This window comes from Loxodonta africana, chromosome 6 (genome assembly GCF_030014295.1).
Source record: "Loxodonta africana isolate mLoxAfr1 chromosome 6, mLoxAfr1.hap2, whole genome shotgun sequence".
Taxonomy (NCBI): Eukaryota; Metazoa; Chordata; class Mammalia; order Proboscidea; family Elephantidae; genus Loxodonta; species Loxodonta africana.
This window is the reverse complement of record NC_087347.1, coordinates 11,546,360-11,573,988: the sequence shown is the minus strand read 5'-3', so window position 1 is coordinate 11,573,988 and position 27,629 is coordinate 11,546,360. Positions and strand designations below refer to the sequence as shown.

General features: G+C 48.3%; 2 protein-coding genes across 3 annotated transcripts in view; both read left to right on the top strand.

Moving 5' to 3' along the window:
• Positions 1-1,529: 1,529 nt before the first annotated feature.
• On the top strand, positions 1,530-12,830 carry C6H2orf72 (chromosome 6 C2orf72 homolog). The gene is made up of 3 exons (XM_064286561.1): positions 1,530-2,139; positions 5,462-5,575; positions 8,396-12,830. Exons 1-3 carry the CDS (start codon positions 1,530-1,532, stop codon positions 8,530-8,532), a joined length of 861 nt encoding a protein of 286 aa, XP_064142631.1. The 3' UTR covers positions 8,533-12,830.
• Positions 12,831-20,163: 7,333 nt separating this feature from the next.
• The window catches only part of PSMD1 (proteasome 26S subunit, non-ATPase 1), a 112,625-nt gene continuing 105,159 nt past the window's right edge, over positions 20,164-27,629 (top strand). For both annotated transcript variants that reach the window (XM_064286559.1, XM_064286558.1), the window contains exons 1-4: positions 20,164-20,295; positions 25,684-25,727; positions 26,960-27,033; positions 27,215-27,384. In XM_064286559.1, coding sequence (XP_064142629.1) covers positions 20,280-20,295; positions 25,684-25,727; positions 26,960-27,033; positions 27,215-27,384 — 304 coding nt within the window. In that variant the 5' untranslated portion in view covers positions 20,164-20,279. The remainder of the gene's footprint in view (positions 20,296-25,683; positions 25,728-26,959; positions 27,034-27,214; positions 27,385-27,629) is intronic.

Below are 27,629 nucleotides of genomic sequence, written 5' to 3'. Positions count from 1 at the left end.
AGGGGCCTTTGTTACTGTGTGTGTAATAGATAGGGAAGTAAAAGCCTTGACCAGCACAGCCTAATAAGGTCACCAGCCCCAAGGGGGTATTTCAATTTGTTGTTGTTGTTAGCTGCCATCAAGTCGGCCTGACTCATGGCAACCTCCTACACAGCAGAAGAAAACGCTGCCTGGTCTGGCACCATCTGCACGATCGATTGCAGACTGGATCATTGTGATCCCCAGGGTTTTCAGCAGCTGATTTTTGGAAGTAAATCTCTGGGACTTTCTTCCTAGACTGTCTTAGTCTGGAAGCTCTGCTGAAACCTGCCCTGCATCATAGCAACACTCAAGCCCCCATTGACAGATGGGTGGTGGCTATGCATGAGCGCCATTGGCTCTCCACCGTGGAAGGCCAGAATTCTACCACTGAATCACAAATGCCTCATTATTTAAATTTAACCCAGTGCAAAATTAGGTAAAATATAAGTATCACTTCCTCAGACACAGTTGCCACATTTTGAGTGGCAGTGGGTTTATAACAGACACATGTGGCTAGCGCCTACTGCATTGTACAATGCAGATAGCATAGAACATTGCCTGGGTGGCAGAATGTTCTATTGGACAAGGCTGAACTGGACGATTAGAAAGGAAATGCGCGCTGCCCTCTTGGCGTCCTTTTCTGAGACAGTGAGTCCAAGTGGGGGCCCCATCAGCCTTCTCCCTCTGCCCTCTGGACGTTCTGCTGGACGAGGGAACGACACTGCCTGCCTCCTTCGTGTTCAGCAGAGAACATCCCAGGGCTCACAGCAATGCGCGGCAGGTAGTAAGCACTTCTTGAGGTAACTGGTACCTCGATACGTTTTTGTTAAATGCTAAAGGCCCCAAACGGGAGTTGGGGGACAGAAGTAATCCCTGCTGCCCTCCTGTCTCTCAACTCTTTCTGCACTTTCCCACCCACTCCCCGAAAGCAGTGCGGGTCCTCCCAAAGTTCCTTCTTTCAAAACACGGCCGGCTCATCAGATATACCTGCCCCAGGTCTCAAAGCCCTTATCTAATACTGTGCTGGTGTATTCGTTCACGTGATCTTTTTTTTCTGTCTTCCCCCACCCTCCGTAGGCCAGTGCCTGCACCTGGTGAGAACCAAAACCAAACCTGTTGCGGTGGAGTCGATTCTGACTTATGGCGCCCCCATGTGTTACTGGGTAGAACTGCTCTATGGGTTTTCTTGGCCTCTCTGCTGCGGCGCCGCTGGGTGGGTTGGAACGGCCAACCTTTAGGTTAGCAGCTGAGCGCAAATAGTTTGCACCACCCAGGGACCTCGGCACCTAATACGTTCTCAATATTTATTGAACGAAGACTGGCTCAGTTTCTCCGCGTCTCGTCGGCCACTGGGCCAGCGAGAGAAGCCACCCTTGGAGGGCTCGGGGCGATGCGCTGAGGACCCGAGCGGCGGCCGGGGTCTGACCAGCGCGGCCCTGGGGGCGTGTCCTCCGGGTCGGGCGTCCCGGGAGGCGGGCAGCGGGCCTCACACAGCAGAGGGAGGCGGCATGGAGAGCGAGCTGGAGGCGCTGGCGGGTCAGCCCGTGCGCCCTGCCGAGCCGCCCTTCCAGGCGCTGGTGGAGGCGGCCGGGGGCCGCGGGCAGGTGCTGCTGGTAGGCGAGCTGTGGGAGCGCGAGCCCAGCCGCGCGCAGCTGCGGGACTTCGCGCGCGCCCTGTTCCCGTCCGAGCCGGCGCGGGCCAATCCTGGCAGCGACGCGGGCGCGGAGCCGGGGACGGCGCGCGGGGCGCCGGTGGCACGGGGCACGCCCGGGCCGGCCGCCCGCGCCATCCGCTCGCCGCTGGTCTTCGTGCTGTGCCGCGCCGCGTCGCTGGCCGCCCGGGGGCCGCGGCGCCGCCTGCGCGAGATGCTGCGGGACGTGCGCGGTCGGCGGCCGGCCGGCGCGGCGCTAGTAGGGGTGCTGGTGGCCGAGGCCGGGCCGGAGGATGCGGTGGCGCCGGCGCTGCGGCTGCTGGAGGCGCTGCTGCGCGCAGTGTTCGGCCGTCAGACTGGGGGCCCAGTGCAGGCGGCCGCCTACTGCCCCGGCCGCCCGGCCTCCAGCCTGGCTGTCCAGGCGGCTGCCTGCAGGGCCCTGCAAGCCGCTGGGCCCGGGCAACTAGGTGAGGCTGCGGAGGGAACCGGGCAGGGGAGCGGGCGGCGGAGGGTGGGGGGGGTCCCCCAGGTTGAACCTCTTTGGACCGGCCTCCCTCCTGGTGCACGGGAATAAACTGAGATCGGGAGAGGGGAGATGCCTAGCACAGGGCCTCGCACCTGGAGCGGAGTGGACCCTGGGCCCAGAGGTTGGTTCTGTCCTGGAAGAATTGGAGTGCACAGGAGATGCAGGGAGCCCCGGAAGCAGAGGGGGACACGCGCAGGGGGAAGCTGGTGGAGAGAAGGCTTGGACTGGGCGGGCCAACGATACAGAAGAGGGGAAGAAAGGGAAAGGGATGGAAAGGCCTTGGGTTGCACAAAAGTTGCAAGGTTGGGGGAGGGGGCAGAAGTGGGATTAGGCGGTTGGTGGTGCCAGGAACTTCTAGGACGCTGCACAGCTTGGGGTCAGGGAACTCTAGCGCTGTGTGAGAGCCTCGCGGGGTCATAAGAAGAAGGCAGCGGAAGTTATGGGGGAAGGGGGTGAGCGACTGAGCACAGAATTTTCTAACTCTGCCACTCTACTGCCCACCCCCTGTGTGATTCCCTGTGGCCCTCAGGCCTGCTGCTGCCGCCTTTTCCCTGCACCCTCTCCTAAAGTGTTGCAAGGAAAGTGAGGGTCTTCTCCTGCCCTCCCGCAGCCATCAGCTGTGGGGTCAGAATCTCATCCATGCTGGGACTCGAGGTTTTACAGAACTCTCCAGGGTCCTAGGACTAAAATGTGGGCATTGAGTATATCTGGATCTTGCAAAACTGGAAGATGCGGGAAGTTTTCTTTGCACTTCCAGCTCCCTGCACCCCCCTGGAGCGCCAGCAGCCCCCCAAGCCCTCCAGGCTTTCCTCCAGGCTCTGCCAACGCTTCTGCAAAAAGGTTAATGCAAACAGTGGCTGTGTTGTGCCTGGGGGGCCGTCGGTGTGTTAATCAGCAACCGAGATACCAGACTTGGGGGGGAAGGGAAAAAAGGTGCTTTCCTAGCTGGGAGACTAGTACTTACGACATCACAAATGTCCCAAAGCTAGCCTGGTCTGCTTGGGTGAGGGCTGGGTCCCTCTCAACTTCAGAACTGGTCCTAACCTTCCTCCGCCTCCCTAAAAGCCCTGTCTGTTTAGGCCTCAGGGAATCCAGCTCGCTTTGAAGCCCAAGGGCCAGCATTCTGAAAGCACTGGGAATTGTCCCTAGAGGGACTGTTACTCTGATTGTTGATACCCCTTTTGCTCACCTGACATCATGGAAACAAAACATTCAAGACCCTAATGAGCCAGTGCCTTGTCTGTTACCAGCCCTCACCTGTTCCAGAGAAATGACTCTCAGTTCCCCAAAGCCAAGCTTGCTCTGGCCCCCTCTTCACCTAGCCAACCCATCTCGTCCTTCCCAACTGGGCTGCCTCTTCCAGCAAGCCTTCCCGGACCCTTCCCCCTTGCACTTCTGCTCTCTAAGTCCTTACCATGCAGTGCTGTCATTGTTCCCTTTAATCAATTTAATCACTGTCTTCCCATTCCCTGACCCCTGCCTGGCATCTGCAGTGTGTGAATGAATCCTTAGTTTGACGAAGCCTCCTTTTAAACACACTTTTGAAATTTTAACATTTTGCAAGGAAATCATTCTCTACGGTGTTAAACTCTTTTCTGCTTTCATAAAAACATACTGAACACAATAAAATTTTCGGATTTCTTCGCTGCTTTTACAGTGATTAGCACCATTACCCTTACACCAAATGGTTTCATGTTGCTAGCCTTTTGCTTGTGGTATGTTTGTGTTTTAAAAGTTTTCCCGTCTCTTTCCTTGCAGCCTGATGGTGGTTCTTATACTTTTAGGTTGCTTGCCTCTTTCAAGTGTCCCTTTACCCCATTTATGGCACCTAACCCTACTACTACTACAAGGAGCCCTGGTGGCACCACGGTTAAGCACTTAAATGCTAACCAAAGGTTGGCGGTTCAAACCCACTCAGCGGCTCTCTGGGACAAAGACCTGGTGACCTGCTCGCCGAAAGATTACAGCCTAGGAAACCCTATGGGGCAGTTTTACTCTGTCTCCTGGGGTTGCTGTGAGTGGAAATCGAGTCGGCAGCACCTAACAACAATAACCCAACTGCTTTGCATTGAAAACCCAAGGATCCAGTCTTATTAAAATTGGGTCCAAATGCAGGTCCTGAATCAAGATTATGAACAAGGATTTTCTGGTGTGTTTTGGCTGCCTGGAGTGTTTTTTGTTGTTGTTGTTGTTTTTAATTTAGTTCCTGCTGACTCTATTCCAAATAGTTGGAGGATATCAGGTGATCTCCAGATAACCAAAGTGGTTAATGAGGAAACTAGGATCAACTTGTAATTGTTCTATTTGTGATTATCAAAAAGATTACATCTATATTTTTATTTTATACTTGTTAGGAAATAGTTTGAACTGAAAACCAGGGGGTTAATTACTACTCTTGGAGTATGGTCTTAGTCATCTAGTGCTGCTATCACAGAAATACCACAAGTGGATGGCTTTAACAAACAGACATTTATTTCTTCCAGGTAAAGTAGGGTAAAAGTCCAAATTCAGGGTGTCAGCTCCAGGGGAAGGCTTTCTCTCTCTTTCGGCTTTCTCATCAGTCTTCCCCTGGACTAGGAGCTTCTGCATGCAGGGACCTCAGGTGCAAGGACACGCTCTGCTCCTGGCACTGCTTTCTTGGTGGTATGAGGCCCCCAACTCTCTGCTTGCTTCTCTTTCCTTTTTATCTCTTGAGAGAGAAAAGGTGGTGCAGGCCACACCCCAGGGAAACTCCCTTTACATTGGATCAGGGATGTGACCTGAGTAAGTGTGGTGTTACACTCCCACCTTAATCGTTTTTAACATAGAATTACAATCACAAAATAGAGGACAACTACAGAATATTAGGAATCATGGCCTAACCAAGTTGATACACACATTTTTGGGGAGACATAATTCAATCCATGACAAATATCTTTCTCTGGTGCTGTCATTATAATTGATCCCATGCCATTTTTGTTGCTGTAGTAACCCCACCATGAAGCGAACATCTTGGGGTTTTTGTGAGGATGCAGTGAGATGATATATATGTGTGTGTGTGTATATATATATATATATACACACACAAAATAGTAGTTTCTGATTTGCTTTTTAAGTACAAAAGCACACCCACTTTTGCAAATCAGAATCTTTGTTTTTCAATCAGAGGGCTGAAACCAGGGCAGTTGACAGTTGAAGTGCTTGGTTTGCTGAGCAGAAAATCACTCAGTCGTGTCTGGCCAGAACCAGCTGATCTTGCTTGTGGGGCTTTGTGTTTTTCGTAGGTGAGGGAGCCGGAGAGAGACCGGGCCTCCCAGGACTGCTGGCCTGCTTTTCCTGGGGTCCGTGGAGCCGGAGGAAAGACAGGGCTGATGCCTCCTCCAACGACCCAGCTCAGGGTGAGTGTCTTACTTCCCGGCTTCCTGGACCCCACGGGCGAGTGCTTGGAATTATGGGAGTGGTACTGTCAAAATGGGGATCCTAGGGACAGAACTGGACTGACATCCGTAGTGCATGGACCTGAGCAGTACCACACCACCAGGTGGAGGACATACAGGCTGCCAGACTGGGCTCTTGCCCTGGGCAATCTCCGGCTAATGAGCCTGTGTGGGAAGGGCTATGACACAGGGCATGTTGGGGTGCATTGAGCAAAAACACAGTTAAGTCTCCCCCTGAGGGTCCAGATAATATCAGGGAGGAAGTGACCTTTGATCTGGAGACAGAGGGATTTTCACTGGTGGGAAATTGAGGCAGGAGGGTTTTGGAGAGTCATGCTCAGAAAAAGGTCACCAGCCGAGAGTGCCAGGGATGAGGTATAGCAGAAGGGTAAGGCCGAGGCTGGAGAGTTGGCCCACCGGGCCCCTGGACAGAAGGCTGTCAGTAATGTGGGCCCAGGCTGGTGAGTTCTGTGCAGGGGTGACGAGATGGTGGGTGTGTTTAGGGGGTGACTGGGCAGTAGAGGCAGGGAGAGGCCAGAGGCAGAGCCCAGTGGGGAGAGATGGCGGGCAGCCTGGACCAGACCAAGCACTGTTGGGATGGCGATGAGGAAAGTCATCCCGGAGACATTTCCAGGGTCAAATCATCAGGCCACCAAATGGAGGTGAGGAGAGCGGGAAGGGGAAGACAGCTCTGAGGCATCCACACAAGCACTTGGGTGGGTGTTAAAGCTGTTGGTGGTGGAGACAGAAGTACTCAGGGGAGCAGGTCGTAACCAGCTAAATGGCCATGATCTCCAGCCCCAGTGTACAGAAAAGTATAGCTTTGTGATGGAAACAATGCACCGTGTTTTAAAATAAACTTATTTTATCCCTGACTTTAAAAAATCATTAGTTGATAGATACTTTAGCTTGCTATTGCTGTGTAACGAATGACCACAAACTCAATGGCTTGAGACAATACATGTTAATTATCTCACAGTGGCTGTGGGTCTGGGGTCTGGGCACAGGGTAGCTGTTTCTCTGCTCAGGGTCTCACAGGCCCAGTCAAGGTGTCAGCTGTGCTGATTTGCTTTCTGGAGCTTGGAGTCCCCTGGCAAACTCACATGGTTCTGGGCAGATTTCATGTCTTTGCTGCTGTAGGGATGCAGCCTCTGCTTTTTATTTCTTGCTGGCTGTCAGCTGGGCCGCTCTGAGATTTAAGTGGCTCCTGCAGCTCCTTGCCATGTGGGCCCCTCACAGGCCCTCTCCAAGCATGCAGCTCACTTCTTCAAGGTCAGCAGGAGAATCTCTCTTTCCAGTCTACCAAGAAGGAGACTTACCTAATGTGAGGTGATCACAGGAGTAACATCCCCTAATCTCTGGTGGCATGACAGTTAAGTGCTTGGCTGCTAACTGAAAGGCTGGCAGTTCAAACCCACCCAGTGGCTCCACAGAAGACCTGGCGATCTGCTCTCGTAAAGATTACAACCAAGAAAACCCTATGGGGCAGTTCTACTCTGTCACATGGGGTTGCTGTGAGTTGAAACTGATTCAATGGCACCCAACAACAACAACTATCCCCATTATATCCACAGGTCTTGTCCACATTCAAGGGGAGGCAATTGTATGGGGTGTGTACACTGGGGGCAGAGCTCTTGGGGGCCATCTTAGAATTCCACTGACCACAGTTGAAAGTTCAAAAAATACAAAAAAGGAAAACAAATAAATATTTAATTGCAAAAATGATAACTTTCAGCCTCTCCATCATCCTTTTGGATGTATCTGGAAACTGAAAAAATGATAATAAATAAAGCAAGAGTCACGAACAATTTTACACAAATCTTGGATAACTTCCCTTTCTGTTGCATATACCCAATTATTTGACCTCGTATAGAGATAAATTTATTACAATGCAAGTTGCATTTATGGCCTATATATGTGGTGTATATATATATAATAAACAGGGAATATTACACGGATATACATATTATAGTGTTGTAGACTGCTGTCTTCATCGGTTATATAATTGTCATTCCACATCAATAATTATATGTCTGCAGCTTTTATTTCTTTTTTGTTTAGGTAACTGTAGATTTGTATGCCGTTGTGAGAAGTCATACAAAGCAACCTCATGTACACATGCCTAGTTTCCCCCAATGGCGACACCCTGCAACACTATAGTATAACACTGTAGTATAAAATCTCAACCAGGATATTGACATTGATACAATCCACAACCCATGGATCTTACCGGGATTTCCCCAGTTTTACTTGTACTCATTTGTGTGTGTGTAGTTCTGTGGAATTATATACATCATGCCTGAATCCCATCACACGGGGAGCCACAGTTTATTCAACCAACTGCCTTGTTGGACTTTGAATCAGTTAGGGTGCTTTCAGCTGCAAATAAAGAAACCATGACTCAAGCTAGCCTAAACAGCCAGGGAATTTATTATCTCACCTAAAAGACAGGCCAGAGGTGGTGTCAGCTTCAGCGGGGGTTGATGCAGGGGCTCAGTGACCCCACCAAGGACCCAGGCTCTTGCCTGCCCTGCTGGGCCATCCTCAGTGTTGGTTTCATCCATAGGCTGGCACCAAGATGGCTGCACAGTTCTGCTAATGATTCCCAGATAAAATCCTAGAAGTGGAATTGCTGGGTCAAAGGGTTTTAAGGTTTTGATATGTATTTTGTTTTGTCTTTGAAGTAGATTTTTACTGGGGCCGACTTCCTGCCTTCCGTTCCTAGCTTTCTCAGTCATGTACTTTATCTTCTGACTGGTGACTCCCTCTCCTGTGTTCCAGATATCTTCCGGGACCCTGAGGAGGAGCTGGCACTGACGTCCGTATTTCCCAACGGAGACTGCGAGGATGCCGGAACAAAGACCAGACTCTGTGATGGAGTCCACACTCTCGCAGAGTCCTCTGGAGACTCAAGATGAAGGCTGGCTCCTGGGCTGCCCCCAGCTCTGCCCCTACAGACTGCGCAATGTTAAACTCCTCTGAGCTCCATGTTGACCTTGGGATGGCGGTAACTACAAATGCTCTGTCTGCCAAGGGTCTGCCACATTCATGGACTAAGCTGAGCAGGACCTCCGAAAACTTCTCCCCCGGGGACCTGCTCCCCACTTAGTGTTTGCTTGCTCTGTGCCGTTGAGACAGATGGTGGCTCCAAGGTGCCATGGGATCCCATGGCACATAAGTGAGCAGCCATCATTTTCAGTACAACTGGAAGGAACTCTGGACAGGAAGTTGTCATATCTGGGGGTGTGGCCTTGCGCACGTCAGTCAGCCTTTGGGGCTTTTGTTCCCAAAAGCTTGAGGTGGTTACCAGCCCAGTGGTTGTCCTCAGCCAGGGGCCGTGCTGCTCTCCAGACATCATTGGAAAAGAGAGACAGAGAGAGTGTGTGTGTGTTTGTGAGGGAGGGTGTGTGTGTGTGTGTATGTGTGTGAGGGAAAGGGTGTCACCACGACTGTGGGGTACCCTTGAGTTTAGTTCCCCACAACAAAGAATTATTTCCGCTCAAAATGCCAATTGAGGCCCCTTGGGGAAACTACAGGAGCCCTGATGGTATGGTAGTTAAGCAGTCAGCTGCTAACCGAAAGGTTGGCAGTTGGAACGCACCGGCCACTCCCTGGGAAAAAGATGTGGCAGTCTGCTCCTGCAAAGATCACAGCCTTGGAAACTCTATGGGGCAGTCCTGCTCTGTCCTATAGGGTCGCTGGGGGTCAGAATCAACTTGACAGCAGCGGGTTTGGTTTTGGGTTTGGAGAAACTCTGGACAAGCCAATCCCTTCTCCCTGTCAAACTCTAGAATGAGCCCCCCAGACCACAGAGGGTGGAGCTGGGCTTCTGGAACCTGGCTCTCGGAACAAGCCAGAGTAAAGGCCCCACCTTTGCCCTGGAGACCCATCAAGTTGTAGTTGGGTGGGCAGGGAGCCCAAGGAGCTCTGTGTGCTCAGGCCCAGGACAGAAACGGCCACGCAGGCCTGGGAGAAGAAAGGGCCCTCCTGCTTCCTTATGTTGACACAGACTTTCTCTGCCAAGCCCTTTGAGCGTAAGGATGCTGGGAGCTGCCCAGGTCATCACATAGAGGAAAGTTAGGGGCATGGGACACACAGGCTAGGGGTTTGCTATAGATCATAAGTCCTCATCCAAGGTGAAACCAGACCCGTCCAGAGGTACCCTGAGCCCCTGACCTGTGTCTGTGTCAGGCAGGGGCGATGACATTCACTTCCAGAGGGAACACCACCCTATCTTTCTGGCTGCCTCTGGAGAAATCCAGAGCCTTTGGAATGGCAGAGGCAGCTCCTGGTTTACCCTAGCAGGATACACCGTCTAAAGGAAGTCACTGGTGCCATGCATTCACACGCGACACCCTCAGCAGACACAAGTCATGCCTGCTGCCTGCCTGGCGCCCTGCAAGGCGCTGCATAAGTTCGGTGACGTATTTCAGCTCTTTCTGATGGAGCCAAAATGTGGAATGAGAAAACCATGGCAGATGGGCTCTATGATATTGAGCAACACTTCCTGCTCGGTGCCTGGATTTCTTCTGCATACTAAGGAGCTTTGTCCTGTCCCCTCTCTGCCTCATGGCGATAGTGTGAGGATGGGCAGGATGGTGTCCTATTTGGGGTTAGTTGGCACCAGGCGTCATTTTAATAATGTCCAGCAGTCTCACCAATAGATGCATCCAGCCAGCTTCCTTCTGCACAAGAATGAACTCAGTGAATTCCTGTTGGTTTTGTTTCCAAATGGGGAAACTGGTATTTTTTTTTTAAGCTGCTCTATTTTTCTATTCCTCCATTACTTTCTTTGTCTTAATTAGGTTAGGGTTTTATTATTGGGGGGAGCTTTTTTTAAGTTAGGAATTTGTTGAAGGCAAAGGTTACAAGGCCTGGAGATCTGCTTCTGTAGATTACAGCTAAGAAAGCCCTAGGGAGCAGTTCTACTCTGTAACACATGGAGTCACCATGAGTCGGAACCAACTCAACGGCAACAGGTTTGGTTTGTTGCTTTTTTTATCCAAAGGGTGGCGTATACATCTTTCATTACCTTCGTGTTTTCAGTGAATAGCTGAAGAGAGAAGGGCTTTCTTTACTGAGGTTTGGGTTCTGCCTCCCAGCATAACTAACTGGTTAGCACAGACCTGAGATCCTTCCGGGGCCATCTCTGCTTTCTTGAGACTTGGCACCATCTTTTTAGGGATAGTCTAATTGCTGTTTTCTAGCAGACAGAAGAGTTAGATGCTGGAAGGGATGATCTTGGTGGCGGGCCTCTTCCCTGAAGGATGTTCACAAGGCACTGAAGGTTGGGATGAGTTGAGGTGGGCCTGTCTGAGGGCCGAGGCCCCACGATTAGGTCAGTGGTTCCAGGAGCCATCTCCAGGGGCCTCCAGCTGGCCAGTGTCTGGAGTCCATGTCCTAATCTTTATAACGCGGCTGCTTCTGACTTGAATTGATAACCCCTAATACCTAATAAAACCAAACAATACCTCATTGGTATCTTACTGAACAGAATGAAGCTTCTGTTTTCATTCTTGGAAGGTGTTCCTTGTAGGGCCCATGGGTGCTGAGAATCTGGGCAAATGGTTGTTGTTGGGTGCCATGGAGTCTTTTCGACTCATGGCGACTCCTTCAAATAATTTGTGGCCTGAAAGTTTCCTGTCCCTTGCCCTGGTTGACATCACAGCCCTACTGGCTGGGGCTGGACAACATGTAGCTGGAAAGCATAAGCAAATATGACAAGGATTTTTAAAAGGATAACGTGCAGCTTTGTATACAATAGTGCAGGTTTAACTAGAGATAAAATAGCCTTGACTGAGACTCAGAGAACCTTTGTAATATTTGTGTCACAACTTTTCTCCTCTCAAAGGGTTTTTCCCTGGGAGGACTGTACAACCGGAGTCCCTTACTTGTCAAACTGAAAGCTTAAGGCAAAGGGGCCATGGGCTGAGGCGTCCACCCCTGTGATCTCCGTGAGCCCCCATGCCTGGGCAGAGGCCTGAGGACTAAACCCCACTGGGGGAAGGTTAACGATGGCTTTGGTCCCTTTTAAGCAGCCTACATTTTAAGGTGGAGTAGAACAATACTGCACAGAGCATGGGGCCAGGAGGCTGAACTTTGTCCTGTTTGGGAGGCAAACACTGCCAGCCCAAAGGATAAGAGGAGGAAGCAAGCTGCTTTGTACCAAGGGCTGCCTAACCCCCTCCTGACCTGGTTTTGCACGTTAACGTCTCAGGGCTTGGGATTGGGACAGGCGTGGAGTTTGGCTTGGGCAGCTGGCCGCTTGTGCAATCTGGGAGTTCAGGGGGAACGGCACAGGTCAGAATGCACAGTCAAGGCTGACATGCACCCTTCAGATGCCTTTGGGGCTTCCTAAATGGGAGCAGATGGGGGCAGTGGTAGTTCAGTGGTAGAATTCTTGCCTTCCATCAGGAGACCTGGGTTCGATTCCTGGCAGATGCATTTCATGCGCAGCCACCAGACTAAGACAGACTAGGAAGAAAGACCTGGTCATCTATTACCAAAAATTAGCCAATTAAAAATCTCATGGATCACCATGGTCCTAACTGCAGCTGATCGTGGGGATAGCAGAGGACCGGCACAGGTCATGCGGATGGCAAGGACTGGCCGCTAACAGTGATTGGAAGTGGAGATAGAGACTGCCCTGCTGGGCGGGGCTGTGGTTTGCACGGGTACCAGGAATCCCACTCAGGGGACCAGAGTGTTGGGCAGCTCAGGGCCAAAGCGGGGCTGGGCACTGGGACCGGTACGGGGCTGGGGCTCTGGCAAGAGCGAGAAGCTTTCTGGCCTCTTCCCTGTGCCCCCCAGCCCCAGTCAGAGTTCCTGCCACAAATGCAGACCCAGGCCTGCACCACACCAGAACCATCTTGCCTCTTCTGGGACAGCTGAAATTCCGACACCCTCAGTTAGGGACTGAGGCTTACGTATTCAGTCAGGTTGTGGCTCCTGCCCTGGATTTAGTGGGCTTAGTCCTGTGACTGAATCCTCCTTCTGAGTCCTGATTGCAGAAACTGGGTCTCTGTCTCGTTGCTGGAGGCCCTCCTATCGCTGACTGGGTGTCTTAGTTACCTAGTGCTGCTATAACAGAAATACCACAAGTGGATGGCTTTGACAGAGAGAAATTTATTTCTTCACAGTAAAGTAGGCTAAAAGTCCAAATTCAGGGCATCAGCTCCAAGGGAAGGCTTTCTTTCTCTGTCGACCTTCTTATCAGTCTTCCCCTGGACTAGGAGCTTCTCCATGCAGGGACCCCAGGTCCAAAGGACATGCTCTGCTCCTGGCACTGCTTTCTTGGTGGTGTGAGGTCCCCAACTCTCTGCTTGCTTCCCTTTCCTTTTATCTCTTGAGAGAGAAAAGGTGGTACAGGCCACATCCCAGGGAAACTCCCTTTATATTGGATCAGGGATGTGACCTTAGTAAGAGTGTTACAATCCCACCTTAATCTTTTTTAACATAAAATTACAATCACAAAATGGAGGACAACCACACAGTACGGGAAATCATGGCCCAGCCAAATGGATATACACATTTTGGGGGGGGACATAATTCAGTCCATGACACTGGGTAACCAGGTCTTCTCAGCTCAGGGTGCTTACCCTGGATCATTATCCCTCAACCCCAGACAACTCTCACCCTGACTACCTAGGGTCCCATGTGCATCCTGGCTCCAGAGCTGCCTGATGCCAGAGCAGACATGCCCAGCCCCTTCTTTCCTGACAGGAATGGGTCTCCCTGCCCCTACAGCAGAAAGCAGGCAAGATGGAGGAGGCCATTGGGCCAGGCCTGTGTGGGAGAGCAGTTGCCGGTCTATACCAGCACCGCCCAAGAGAAATATAACGCAAGTCCCAGATGTCATTTATATGTCATAACTGCCCCCATAGGGTTTCCAAGGAGAGGATGGTGGATTTGAACTACTGACCTTTTGGTTAGCACCCAAGCTCTTAACCACTATGCCACCAGGGCACCGTGTGTCATTATATGTCATAAATTTTCTAGTCACCACACTAGAAAAGAGACAAGTGAAATTAATTGAAATAATATATTTAGCCCAATACATCCAAAATGTTATCAACTGTAAATATAAAAAAAATTATTACTGAGTTATTTCATTCTCTTTTTGTGCCAAGTCTTTGAAATACTATGAGAATTTTACACTTAGAACTCCCAACTAAATTTTTATCAGAAACACTTGATATTTCTTGAGATTGCATTACATTTATAGCTAAAAAGGTAAACTTACATTCCCAAGTTGTCCCAAATATACTTAGAAGTTTTCCAATAACTGATCTGAGTATTAGTTTTTAAATTCAAATTTAAATGAGTTAAAATTTATTTCCTCAGTCACACTAGTGTCCAAGTGCTCAATAACACATGTGGCTGCCATACTGGACAGTGAGGTTCGAGCCAGAGACCTGTCTTGAGGGTTGGGTTCACATGGTTCCTGAGGCAGGAGCTCCCCCCCCCACCCCCTTGCTCAGAGCTGACCGGTCATCCAAACTCTCAGGCGTGGGGGCGACAGTGGCTCCCAGTAGCTAGCCTGTCCAAAGCAGCCATCTGGTTGCCCAAGAGGAGCTGCCCTCCTGGACACCATCCTCAGAGGAAGAGAATCCTAGCTTCTCCCTGAGGCTTCCGGGGTCCTTGTGTGCTTCCATCTACCCAGACCAAAGACAGCCCTCACCAGGCATCAGGAAAGGCGTGGTGACCGAACACTCCACCCATGGCTGCATCTCACATTCCTACCCCAATGAATAAATGGTTTTTGTCTTAAAGTATGTGACGTCCATGTCGTACCTGCAACAGAACCAGCCTCGTGGTTAAGTCCCTGTCGACATAACAGGAACGGTGGTTTATGCAGGCCCGCTCCATACCCAGTCCTTCATTAGAGCCCTCCTCCCAGCCGTCCTGCTAGGTGGGTGGATCCGATCCTTGCAGCAGAGGCCAGGAGGTGCAGGTCAGGGACACCCACGGCTCAGGGCTTTGACCCAGGTGTGCCAGGTTCCAGTGCTCACTCTTTGCATCTCATCACGCTGCACCTAAACGAGCAGTCAAGCTCGTTTTCTGATAGGAAGACTGATCCAGACCCAGGAAGTGAAATGCCGGCATTCTGGCGCAGGAGGGTCCATAGGCTTCTCGCAGCCTTCCGGAGTTCTCCTGCTTGTAGGGAGAATTGTGACCACCAGAGGGCGCCGCTCCCGTCAGGGAGATGCTCTAGTAACACTTAGAAAGCCACACTTGTTTCGGTGCAGTCCGTTCTGGCTCATGGCGACCCCATGTGTGTGAGAGTTAGAACTGCACTCAGTGGGGTTTTCAATGGCAGTAATCTTACAGAAGAAACCCCGGCGGTGGTGAAGTGCTGCAGCTGCTAACCAAAAGGTCGGCAGTTTGAATCCACCAGGCGCTCCTTGGAAACTCTATGGGGCAGTTCTCCTCTGTCCTATAGGGTCGCTATGAGTCGGAATCGGCTCGACGGCAAGGAATTGTTCTTGTTGCGATCTTAGGGAGGAGTCCTGGTGGTGCAGTGGTTAAGAGCTATATCTACTAACCAAAAATTCAGCAGTTCAAATCCACCAGCTGCTACTTAAAAACCCTATGGGGCAACTCTACTGTGTCCTATAGGGTCGCTATGAGTTGGAATCGACTCGATGGCAATGGGATTGATTGGAGTTTTATGGAAGTAGATTGTCAGGCCTTTCTTCCACTGTGCTGCTCTGTGGATTCAAGCTTCCAACCTTTTGGTTAATAGTCGAGCACAAACCACTGGCGTCACCCAGGAATGCCCAGTGTTCGCGGTGGACCATGCGGAAGAAAGCAGCAGCCCAGCACTAGGCAGGGTCACGGTCACGGGCTTATCCCTTCACTCTGACAGTCGATGTCTACTGAGGACACAGTGGACCTCCTTTGGGCTATGAGACACTTTGTATCACCTCTAAATTTGGAGAGAGATAGTTGTTCATGAACAGAGCCCTGGGTAAAAATTCATTCTGTGATCTCACAATGTCCTGAATCTCCTCTCAACGTACATGGAACTTGTTTTAGAGTCAGAGAGGGCAGGGGTTTCAGAGCCGTAGGTCTGAGTTCTAGCCCCATACTGATAACTAACTGACCCTGGGTGTTTATTTGTTCATCCAACAAATGTTTACTGAGCACCTACTATGTGCCTGATCTCTGGACGGCACAGACCATTTGTGTTCAACTACTAACCTAAAGGTTAGTTCTAATCCACCCAGTAGTGCTGTGGAAGGAAGCCTGGTGATCTGCTTCCACAAAGATTAGCGCCAAGAAAACCCTGTGGAGCAGTTCTACTCTGACACACATGGGGTCCTCATGAGTCAGAATTGACTCAACAGCAGTGAGTTTGGGGTGTGTGTGTGTGTGCCTGGCACTGTGCTAAGGATACCAAAATGAATGAGATGTGGCTTTGCCCTTGAGTAGCTTCTTGTGCGGTTTGCACACAGGCAAGGAGACATGATTAACTGTAGTGTGGAAGGGCTGTAAAGGCTCGCATGATGGAGAGGATCAAGGAAGGCTTCCTGGAGGAGGTGCCAGGTGGCTGGGACTCAAGATGAGTGGTGTTAGCCAAGGGTGTGGGGGAGAGGGCTTTGAAGACAGAGGTAAGAGCAAGCGTCGAGGTCAGAGACAAGGCACAGGGCCTCGCTGGGAGCTGCAGGGGTTCTGGATGGCTGGGGCGTGGGGTGCCAGGCAGTGGGTGGCAGGCAGTGATAAAGGGGTATGCAGGGTGAGAGAGTCCTGACGGTGCTTGTTTAGGACACAGCGTCTGGCGGTGGTGAGCAGTGGGCGGAGACTGAGAGTGTAGCGTGACTTCAAGGCTGCCGGAGACAGCTGCAGCCAGGAAAGGGCGGGTGGTGGAGTGAGGAGGGGAACCTGTGCCAGGTGTGAAGGAGACAAGATCAGTGCTGACTGGGTAGGGGCAAGAGGACAGTCAGGGGCGCCCTCAGGTTTCTGCTTCAGTAACGGACGGACCCCCTTCACCTGCATTGAGACCAAGACAGAAGCGAAAGTGGGGAGGGGGCGGACAGTGTGTGATGCTTAGAGGTTGTGAAGTTGGAGGGTCCCTGAATCACCCAAGCAGAGACGTCCAGTAGCGTGTGAGTCTGGCGCTTGGTAGAGAGAGCGGGGCTGCAGGGGTACCTTTGAGGAGCCCCCAGCTTGCCCACAGCCGTGGAAGGTCTTGCACCCTCCCGGGAAGAACGGGGAAGGAGGAGCCTGCGAGTAGAGCCCAAGGGGGGCCTGAGGGTTTTTAGGAGTCAAGAGGGGAAGGAGTGGAGTGGGAGGAGTCAGAGGCTTGGCGCCAACACCCAGGCCTGAAAGCAGAATCCCTGAGAAGGGAAGACCTGATTCCCCCGCCAAGCCATCTCGCAGGGTTCTCGTGGGGCTACGACGGCGTTGTGACAACAAGGAACACAACGTCCAAGCTGGAGACACATAGAGCCTCATAGAGAACATCTTGTCATTGAAGGACGGAGGTGGCAAACTGGCCGCGTCTTTGTTTTCAAACATTTCCAATTAGTTGCTGTATTAGTTTCACTTCTGTAACAAATTACCAACAACTTAGTGGCTTAAAACAACAGAAAGTTATTTTCTAGCAGTTGTGGAGCTCAGGAGTCTGAAACCAGTCTCACAGGGCTGAAAGCAAGGTGTTGGCAGGGCCATGTTCCCTCTGGAGCTCTGGGGTAGAAGCCATTTCCTTGACTTTTCCAGTATCTAGAGCTGCGTTCCATTTTTCCTTGGCTCCTGGCCTTTTTGTCCATCTTCAAAGCCTGCAGCTTAGCGTCTTCTCTCTCTGGCTCTGCTTCCTTCTGCTTCCCTCACATGGCCCTTCTCCTGTGACAAATTCCCCTCTACTCGCTTGTGTAAGGACATGGTGCTTGACATAGGGCCCCCTCTGATAATCTAAGTGTCTTAGTTATCTAGTGCTGCTATAACAGAAATACCACAAGTGGGTGGCTTTAACGAACAAATTTCTTTTCTCACAGTTTAGGAGGCTAGAAGTCCGAATTCAGGGCATCAGTCTTAGGAGAAGGCTTTCTCTCTCTGTTGGCCATCGGGGAAGGTCCTTGTCTCTTCAGCTCATTTCCTGGTTCACTGGGGACCTCCATGCGGCTTGTCATCTATCTTCTCCCATCTCTGCTTGCTTCCTTGTCCTACCTTTTGGTTAGCAGCCAAGCTCTTAACCACTGTGCTACCAGGACTCCTGCTTATCCTAATCTGTTCTTTGTATGTTTTGTAAGAGGTTGACTCATGACACACTAATCCAGCCTCATTAATATAACAAAGACAAACCATTCCGAAATGGGATTATAACCACAGGCATGGAGGTTAGGATTTATAACACATATTTTTGGCAGACACAGTTCAACCCATAACACTAGGATAATCTTCCCCGCTCAAGATCTTTAAACTTAATCACATCTGCAAAAACATTCTTGCCCTATATAAAGTAATATTCACAAGTTCCATAGGTTAGGACCTGTATATCTTTGGGGGCAAATTATTCCACCTACTACAGTTGCCAACATTTAAAAAACAGAAATTCAGATTTCTGGCTTTTCTTTAAAAAAAAAAAATCATAACCTCTAGCAACAGTAGCCCTGCATTCCTGATTGGCTACACGGCAGAAGCTGAATAGCAGCTGTTTTCCTTACATGCTGCACTCCCTTTTCATTTTGTCACAGTCCTCACCACTCCCTATTGCCTCCCTGACACTAAGCTAGTATTTTCTTACACTAGGCCTATAACTCATAGGTCACTATGAGTCAGAATTGACTCGATGGCAACAGGTTTTGTTTGTTTGTTTTTTGGTTTAGGCCTGTTTCACACATTTCTATTACCTCTTGGCATTTGTTTGTGACCCCTCTGGGCATTTGGGAGCACATAACGTCTTTATGTGAAGGACTGGCTAAAGTACCTCTGTAAAATGTTAACCCCAAGACTCAACTTTTTATTTTTCCTGCACACCTACTGGGACAGTGCCTTCTGTCTGAACCACAGGTTCTTAAAGAATGTTTAATAATTTACTATATCTTAATGGAAACCCTGGTGGTGTAGTGGTTACATGCTATGGCTGCTAACCAAAAGGTTGGAAGTTCGAATCCACCAGGTGCTCCTTGGAGACTCTACGAGGCAGGTCTCCTCTGTACTATAAGGTTGCTATGAGTTAGAATCTACCTGACAGCAATGGGTTCGGTTTTGGTTTTTTTATATCTTAATAACCAAAGTTTAAGAATATTAGTTTTTAGTATTCTAAAATTTGTTTTTTTTAATTATTAAGACATAGTAAATACAATTAAAGAATACACATTTTAATTAAAAATTTTTTTTAATTCATACGTACACACAAATGTGTTATAACCAACTTTTAATTCATTGGCAACCACAAAACACTGACTTGTGCCACTAGATTAGCTTGTTTTGAAAAGGCTTCAGAAATACGCTTTAATCGTGACTGTCTTGTTGAAGAGTAGCCCGATAATGCAAGGCTCCTGGCTTAAAAAATGATAGCATTTGCCACTAATCTTTGTCAGGACTTTCTCAGTATTGACTACTGAAGTAAATTGGCTCTACCAAAAAACAAAAAAACCAGTTGCCATCAAGCCAATTCTGACTCCTGGTGACCCCAAGTGTTTCAGAGTAGAATTGTGCTCCATAGAGCTTTCAATGACTGTGATCTTCCAGAAAAGGATTGCCAGGCCTTTATTCCAAGATCCCGTTGGGTAGATTTGAACCGCCAACCTCTGAGTTAGTAGCCAAGCTCTTATCCATTTGCACCACCCACGGACTCCTAAGTTGGCTATGGAAAATGGAATAAGACCGTAAACGGTAATCCTAACAATCCATTTCAAATTTCTAAAGGTAAGCTACAAACCAAGAACCATTGCTACGGAGGGAGAGGGAACTGGACAGACGCAAGGCAAGAGTGGGAGACTTTTTTTTCCTTTGGAAAACTTTTCACTGTGTATCTTTTTTACTTCTGATTTTTTAATCATGTATTAACTATTCAAAAAAATAAAAATCTTCATTGTTCAACTTTATAATAAACCAATGAGTACTTATGGATTCATTATGCTAATGAATCACTTCTGGGAGGATTTCTTTTGAAAACCGACTGCTGGAAGTCCTGGAGAATCACCTAAGAAAATTGTCTCTGCTCCCCCGAAGGCCTGGCTCAGCGGGGGACTGCACTGAGACCGCCCACGCAGCAGGTGGCGCTGCAGGCGCCACTCGCATTCCCCTCAACACCCTTTCTCTCGGCAATGGGGAGGGGGTGACGGTATGGGGGCCTCTCTTCAGAGATGGCCATTGTAATGCCTTATCCCAAGTGCGGGCGAGTGTCCTGATCGCGCGGGGGCTCTGGCCCCAGAAGGATAGAAGAAACAGCGACGCTCTCTGTGCATCCTTCCTCGCGGGCCAGGGCAGGTGCGGCGGCGCGGAAGACCCAGGCTGGGGTCAAATGCGCGGCGGGCGGCAGGCGGCGCGGCGGGCAGCCCCGGGGCGGGCGGGGTCCTGGCGAGAAGCGAGCCGGCGGCCTGAGGAGGTGACTGACTGGGCAGCTCACCCGGGAGCTAGCAGCGGCGGCGGAGCGAGCGGGCCCTGAGCTGACAGATACACGGCGCTGCCGGGACGGCGGGCGAGTGCGGGCGCAGCCATGATCACCTCAGCCGGTGAGCACGGCCCAGAGCCGGCGGCTAAAGGGAAGAACCGCAGCCGCCGCCGCGCCGGCTTTTAGCTGAGTCAGTGCCGGTGACTGGGCACCTCCCGGCGGAGCGCCGGCCTGCGCCTTCCCTCGTTGCCCAAAGCCCACCCCGGCCCGGGGTCTGGGGTCCTCGCTGTGCCCCTCGGCGGGCCTCGCGGCTGCCTCCGGCTCAGGGGGCAGCGTGCACGGTCGACCGCTCCGGCGTCCCTCTCTGGCCACACCCCCGGGCCCCGACTCGGGGGTCGTTCTGGCCCCCTGCCTACCCCCGGGGGGCTCTCCTTTCTCTTATCCCGCTGGCGCCCAGCAGGTGGTCGGGGCCGGGGTGGGCGCCTGTGCAGCCGGAGAGTAAGGCAGCTCCTGGGCAGACAGCATAACTGCCCCCCAAGTGCTTCTGGACCTGGCCGGGGCACCCCTCTCCTTGGAGCGAAATTTGAAGTTAGGTTTGGGGTGGGTCATGTCTGAGTCCACTCTGAGGGGATTCAGTTAAAGCACCCAGGGAGGTCAGGTGCTTGGCGGCTTCAGTGAGGACAGCACCCAGAAGATCGCATTTTATACTGAGTTTCAACTTACCGTGTGATGCTAGGTGTCCCAGAAATAGTCTGCCTTCAAGAAGGAACGGGTCAAGGAGCAGATGTCATAGTCTTCCCCTGCTCCTCCCAGTTTCAGACTAAAGATCTTATAAATAGGTTCGTGTAATGACTTTTGAAATGGGATAACATAGAAAACAAGTTTTAAGTGGAAATGTTTAAACCCCTCCCTGCAGGGTGACTTGTAAGTAGCTGTCTGCGTCCTTGCATCCGTGGTGCTTTCTTCCCTGTCTGCTTACACACCCCCTTTTCGTCCTGTTTTGCTCTGCACTTTTCTCACAAATATTTTGTTGGCAACAGTTGATCAGAAGAAAGTAACTTGTGTGGTAAGGAGCTCAAAACCATGTTTTTATGAGGACTGGTTAAAGAAATTGGTGGAGATGCTGAGAGACAGAATCCAAAACCAAACCCAATTCCCAGCCCTGGTGGTGAAGTTTAAAAGCTTGACTGCTAACCAAAAGGTCAGCAGTTGGAACCCACCAGCCACTTCCTGGAAACCCTATGGGGCAGCTCTGCTTTGTCCTACACGGTCGCCATCAGTCAGGGAGACATAATAGTTATTTTTAAAGATTTGAAGGGCTGTCACTTGTACATGGAATTATATCTTTGTCCCAAAGGAATACAGATGATTGGAGGATCAATTTTAGGTCAATGTCGATGTTAACCCGTTACTGTCGAGTCATTTCTGACTCATAGTGACAGTATAGGATACAGTAGAACTGTCTCATAGAGTTTCCAAGGCTGTGAACCTTTACGGAAGCAGATTGCCATATCTTTCTGCCATGGAGCAGCTGGTGGGCTCAAACCACTGACCTTTTGGTTAACATCATACTTAACTACTGCAATACCAGGGCTGCTTTTGTTAGTTGCCATCTAGTTGATTCTGACTCCTGGCGACCCCAACTGCTCGACTGGGTTTTCAAGGCTGTGACTTTCTTGGAAGTAGATTGCCAGGCCTGTCTTCAGAGGTGACTCTGGGTGGGTTCCAGCCGCCAGCCTTTCAGCTAGTGGTCAAGCACTTACCCATTCAGGCCATCAAGGGGCCCTTAAGTCACTGTAATGAAGAGCAGTCCCAGTCTGAGCTCTTTAAAGGTAAAATAAGCACTAAGTTTCATGCCACCTGTAAATGTAGGCCCCAGGCTACTTCAAATCTATCCATCATACCTCTTCCAACTGAGCCCATACCACCTTCATCTCTTGTCTGGGTTAACAGCCAGGGCTTTGTTTTTTCCACCATTACTTCCATGCCAAACCAAACCAAACCCAGTGCTGTCGAGTCGACTCCAACTCATAGCGACCCTATAGGATAGAGTAGAATTGCCCCGTAGAGTTTCCAAGGAGCGCCTGGTGGATTCAAACAGCCGACCCTTTGGTTAGCAGCTGTAGCACTTAACCACAACGCGACCAGGGTTTCCTACTTCCTTACAGTCCGTTCTTCTTGTTGTAGCCAGAGTATTCTTTTTAAAACTACTTATTCACATCGTATCATTCCTTTGTTTAAAATTTCTGGTGGCTTTCCATTGTATTTAGAATAAAGTCCAGACTCTTAACCAAAGACTGTTATGATCTAATATCAGCATCATCTTATAGTGCACTCTTTCTGTTTACACCCTAATGAAACTGGCCTTTCTGTTCCTTGAATATGTCATTTTCTTTCTTGCCTCAGGGCCCTTGCACATTCTGTTCCCCCTTTCTAGGCTCCTCTTACTTCAAGGTTTCCCTTGCCTTTTCAGTCCTCAGTGTCTGCTCATATGTTAGTCTTTTCTTGACCACCGTGTTAAAACATGCTGCCTCTGTCCCCCCTAAATACCCCCACCATCACAATCATGTAATTACCCTGTTTATTTGCCTGATTACTGCCTTTCTCTCCTTGAGAGAAATTTTGGGCAGAAAACTTTTCATAATTCCTAGAACACGGAGATTCTATGATGATAGTTTAGCCTGTATTTATTACTGTCATTTGTTAAGTTTACTAGATTAATTGTCAGCTCCCGATCCAAACCTTTGGTCACTTTGTTTCCTGTCCTTTGGCTCACATCAGTCTCCCATGTGGCCCAGGTGCTAAAGAGGCCCATGTAATGCTTCTGGTGTGGATTAGTCAGTTTATTTGTTCATTTATCCACTATTTATTGAGCACTTGTTAGGCACTAAGAACACGATAGTGAATAAGAGGTCAACATGTATTGTTAATTCTTTTAAGAAATTTAGCCATGTTCTCCTATTCATGATCTGTTCTACATCTGTCTTAGTAATCTAGTGTTGCCATAACAGAAATACCACGAGTGGATGGCTTTAACAAACAGAAATTTATTCTTTCACAGTCTAGGAAGCCAGAAGTCCAAATTCAGGGGGTCAGCTCCAGGGGAAGCCTTTCTCTATCGCTCTGGAAGAAGGTCTTTGTCATCAGTCTTCCCATGGGTCTAGGAGTTTCTCAGCATACGAGCCCTGGTTCAAAGAATTGCACTCTGCTCCTCGCTCTCTTTCTTGGTAATAGGAAGTCCCTCTCCTCTCTGCTTGCTTCTCTTTTCTATCTCAAAAGAAATCAACTCAAGATACATACAGCCTTATTTTGTAGATTGAATCCAGCTTCATTAACATAACTGCCTTTCATCCTACCTCGTTAACATCATAGGTTAGGTTTTACAACACGTAGGATAATCACATCAGATCACAGAATGGTGGACAAACACACAGTATTGGAAATCATGGCCTAGCCAAGTTGACACACATTTTTGGTGGACACAGTTCAGTCCATAACAACATCTAAGCATTCTGTCTATTCCATAACACCTGTTTGAGTAGAGGGAGAGAGTTTGCTGGAGAAAAATGTACGATTGATGTTTGTTTTTAAATGTAATATAGGCACATAAAGAAAAATAGTGCTAAATAGTTTATAACAGAAGACTTCTACCATTCTTTCCCCTTCCTGATCCCTAGAGGAAACCACTTTCAACTTTTTAAGCTGTTTCTTCTGGAACATACTTCCATATTTATAATTAATATCCAAATAGTGCTGTAAATTGAGTCAACAATTTTAGATAATTATGTACTGAGTTATTAATGGCATAAGAGGATTTTAGCGTTTTTAAACCTTTTCCACCACCACCACCCCCCCCATCCAAAGGACAGTTTTGCTTTGTTTTTAAGAATGGGAGATATTAGTGTATGAAGTGAGAGTGTTTGATTTAGTTCTCTTCCACTGCCAAGGGCTGAGTTTCTGAGCCAAGACACCCATCTAACAAATTAGTCACAAGAGAAACCAGACAGGAGAGTATAAAAATCTCTCCCCGCTTTTGGTAGCAGTAGTTTGACACACCACTGATGGATGATAGGAAGTCAGCAGCATTTTTAATACTTTGACGAAGTGTCCAGTATTCGTAATCTGTTCCACATCTACGCATTCTGTCATCCATTCCATAACACCTATTTGCTTTTTTTTTTTTTTTTTAGGTGATTGATTCTTTAAAATTTATCTTCTTCATGCTGTCCGTTCAGTAGCTCTGCTCTGGACTTGTCATACCAGCCTAGTCTTTTTATCTGCTTTTAGAACAGTATGCCCTAGCACCATGGGATAGTTCACTGGCAAGTTTTGTATCCTTTTCTTTATGACTCTTTAAAGACTACAGGAAACTTTGGAAAATCTACACTTATCAGTTAGAAACTGCCTTGATACTTTTTAATCAAATCCTAGTTTCTGCTTAGTGTTCCAGAAAGATTTTAAGACCTATATGGGAAGCATTTCTGAGAGACAATTTGGTTTCCTTTATATTCTAAGAACAGTAATTTCCCATATATTTTTTTCCAGGGATCCCTTTGACATATGATTATGTTTCAAGGTTTGTTCTTTTGAGAGGATAGTTGTTTTCTTTACTGTCCTGTGTTAGTGCTGAGACCTTGAAGCTAGGATGAGAGCTTATGGGGAACACCGTGCTTGGGTAATTGAAATTACAGCAAGTAAGACTGTCCGTCATTTACATGTTCTAGGTTACTTGTGATACAAGGAGGTGCCTTAATATTGTTGATGTTGTTAGCTTCCTTTGAGTCAGCCCTGAATTGTGGTGACCCCATGTACAGCTGAACAAAACACAGCCCAGTGCTGCGCCATCCCCATGATCAGTTACAGATTGGGTAGTTGTGATCCATGGGGTTTACGTTGGCAGATTTTTGGATGTAGACTTCGAGGCCTTTCTTCCAGCTTTATTATAGTGACTCGAAATAATCAAAATCTTTTGCCCTGTTGAGTTGATGACTAAATGCTCCTTTTTCTTCCATATAATTTTTATAACTAGGTTTATTTTGTGTGAATAATTTTAAAATTGTGAAAAGTTTTCTAATTTTAGCCTATTTGAGTCAGTAAATTAGGCCAGTGGTTTTCAAACTATAGTGAGCATTAGAATCACAAAGAAGGTGTATTAAAACACACGTTGCTGGGCCTCAACCCAAGAATTTCTAATTCGGTAGGTCTGGGGTGGGGCCGAGAATTTGCATTTCTAACAAGTTCCCAGGTAATGCTGATGCTGTTGGTCCAGGGACCACACTTTGAAAACCATTGAATTAGGCAACTAATATAAATGGTGTCATGGGGATTTGATAATATAGTTAATTGTTGAACTCTGAGATATGATAAACCTTTACAGCATTAAAGAAAATAGTCTTTGCCCTAGTGAAGCCTTTGTGTGTTCCCAGCCACCATGTATTTTTCACCAAGCACTTATTTGCATCTTACTGAGCATATAATTCATAATCATGATATACCGTTTGCCTTACAGCTGGAATTATCTCTCTTCTGGATGAAGAAGAACCACAGCTCAAGGTATGAGTTGAAGAAAAAGTAACTGCATTTAGTATGAATACTCTGAAGCTGTTTGAATTTGGTGATATCTGTATAAAAACAAAGAAAAAAACTCAGAGCCATTGAGTTTATTCTGACTCATAGCAACCCTACAGGACAGAGAAGAACTGCCCCATAGGGTTTCCGGAGAGCATCTGGTGGATTTGAACTGCCGACCTTTTGGTTAGTAGCTGAGCTCTTAACCACTGTGCCACCAGGGCTCCCGATATCTGTAGATCTTCCATCATTTAATGTAACCGTCCTACCCAGCCTTTGCCCCTCCCCCCCCCTTATTTGACTGCTAGCACCAAAAAAAACCCAAAATCAAACCCATATCCATCAGTTGATTCCAACTCATAGCAACCCTATACAACAGAGCAGAACTGCCCCATAGAGTTTCCGAGGAGTGCCTGGTGGATTCAAACTGCTGACCTTTTGGTTAACAGCTGTAGCTCTTAACCACTACGCCACCAGGAAAGTATTTCGGCAATAGTGGTTGGTTTCCCCAGACTTTAACAAGACTAAGGCAAGTAAACCTCAATATGGCACTTGAATAACCTCTAGTTTCTTTATCAACGGAAAGCACAAAAAGTTGTTTCTTTTGTGTTGTGTATTTAAAGTTATTTTCATTTAATGAAAATTTGGAATATACTTCAAGCAGCTCTAAACACCTGAATTCTTCCTGGGGTTGGTCTTGCATATATAAGGAGGAAATGCTCGTTAAGATAAGGAATGACATTATAGGGCTGATCAGATGTTTTATGATTAAAAAGGGAAAGGAAATTATAAACCTAAGAGAAAATATAAGTCTGTTGGTAAGTTTTTATATTTGTTATAGATTAAAAAGGGAGCCCTGGTGGCACAGTGGTGAAGTGCTCAGCTGCTAACCAAAAAAGGTAGGCAGTTCGACGCCACCAGCTGCTCCCTAGGAGAAAGGTGTGTCAGTCTGCTTCTGTAAAGATTACAGCCTTGCAAAGTATGGGGCAGTTCTACTCTGCCCTATAGGGTCACCATGAGTCAGAATCAACTCGACGGCAATGTTTTTTTGTTGTTGTTGTTCATAAATTTTTATATTTGTCATAGATGAAAAGTTTTAGTGATTATTACTGAGGTTTTAGCCATTGATTTGCTGGAAATGTTTTTGTTTTTTTTTTTTAAAGGAAGTATAATGGCAAGTCTATCTCAAAACTGAATTTTGGTTTTATTTTCTACAGGAATTTGCACTTCACAAACTGAATGCAGTCGTCAATGATTTCTGGGCAGAAATTTCTGAGTCTGTAGACAAAATGTAAGAAATTATTTCTATAAATTGAATACGGTAGACCACCTTTATTTACCTGTGGATGTGAGCCTTGCAGCTTATTAACTCATTTAGACATTTGTTGCTACTAACTGCCACTTGAATGTTTAGTCTTGGGTCTTAAGGAAAACCAGTTTGAATTAGGCCTATACTTCCTAATTTCTTTCAGAGAAGTTTTGTATGAAGATGAAGGTTTCCGGAGTCGGCAGTTTGCAGCCTTAGTGGCATCAAAAGTATTTTATCATCTGGGGGCTTTTGAAGAGTCTCTGAATTATGCTCTTGGAGCGGGTGACCTCTTCAATGTCAATGATAACTCGGAATACGTGGAGACTATTATAGGTAATTATCTTCCGTTTGGTAAGGTTTTATCTGCTTGGCTTCTTTCTTGCTCTAGGGCATATTGCATTTTTTTTCTGGATTACGTTTTGAATTTGCCAGATTTTGCTGTGAAGTTTGTGGTCTTTGCAGTCCTTTCATACAGACTGAGCTTTAGGCCTGCCCACCGACTGTGTGCTTCATTATTTTTTGTCATAGTGAGCAGGAGCATCAATACCGGCGATAAAGGAGAAGCTCACCTCACAAAA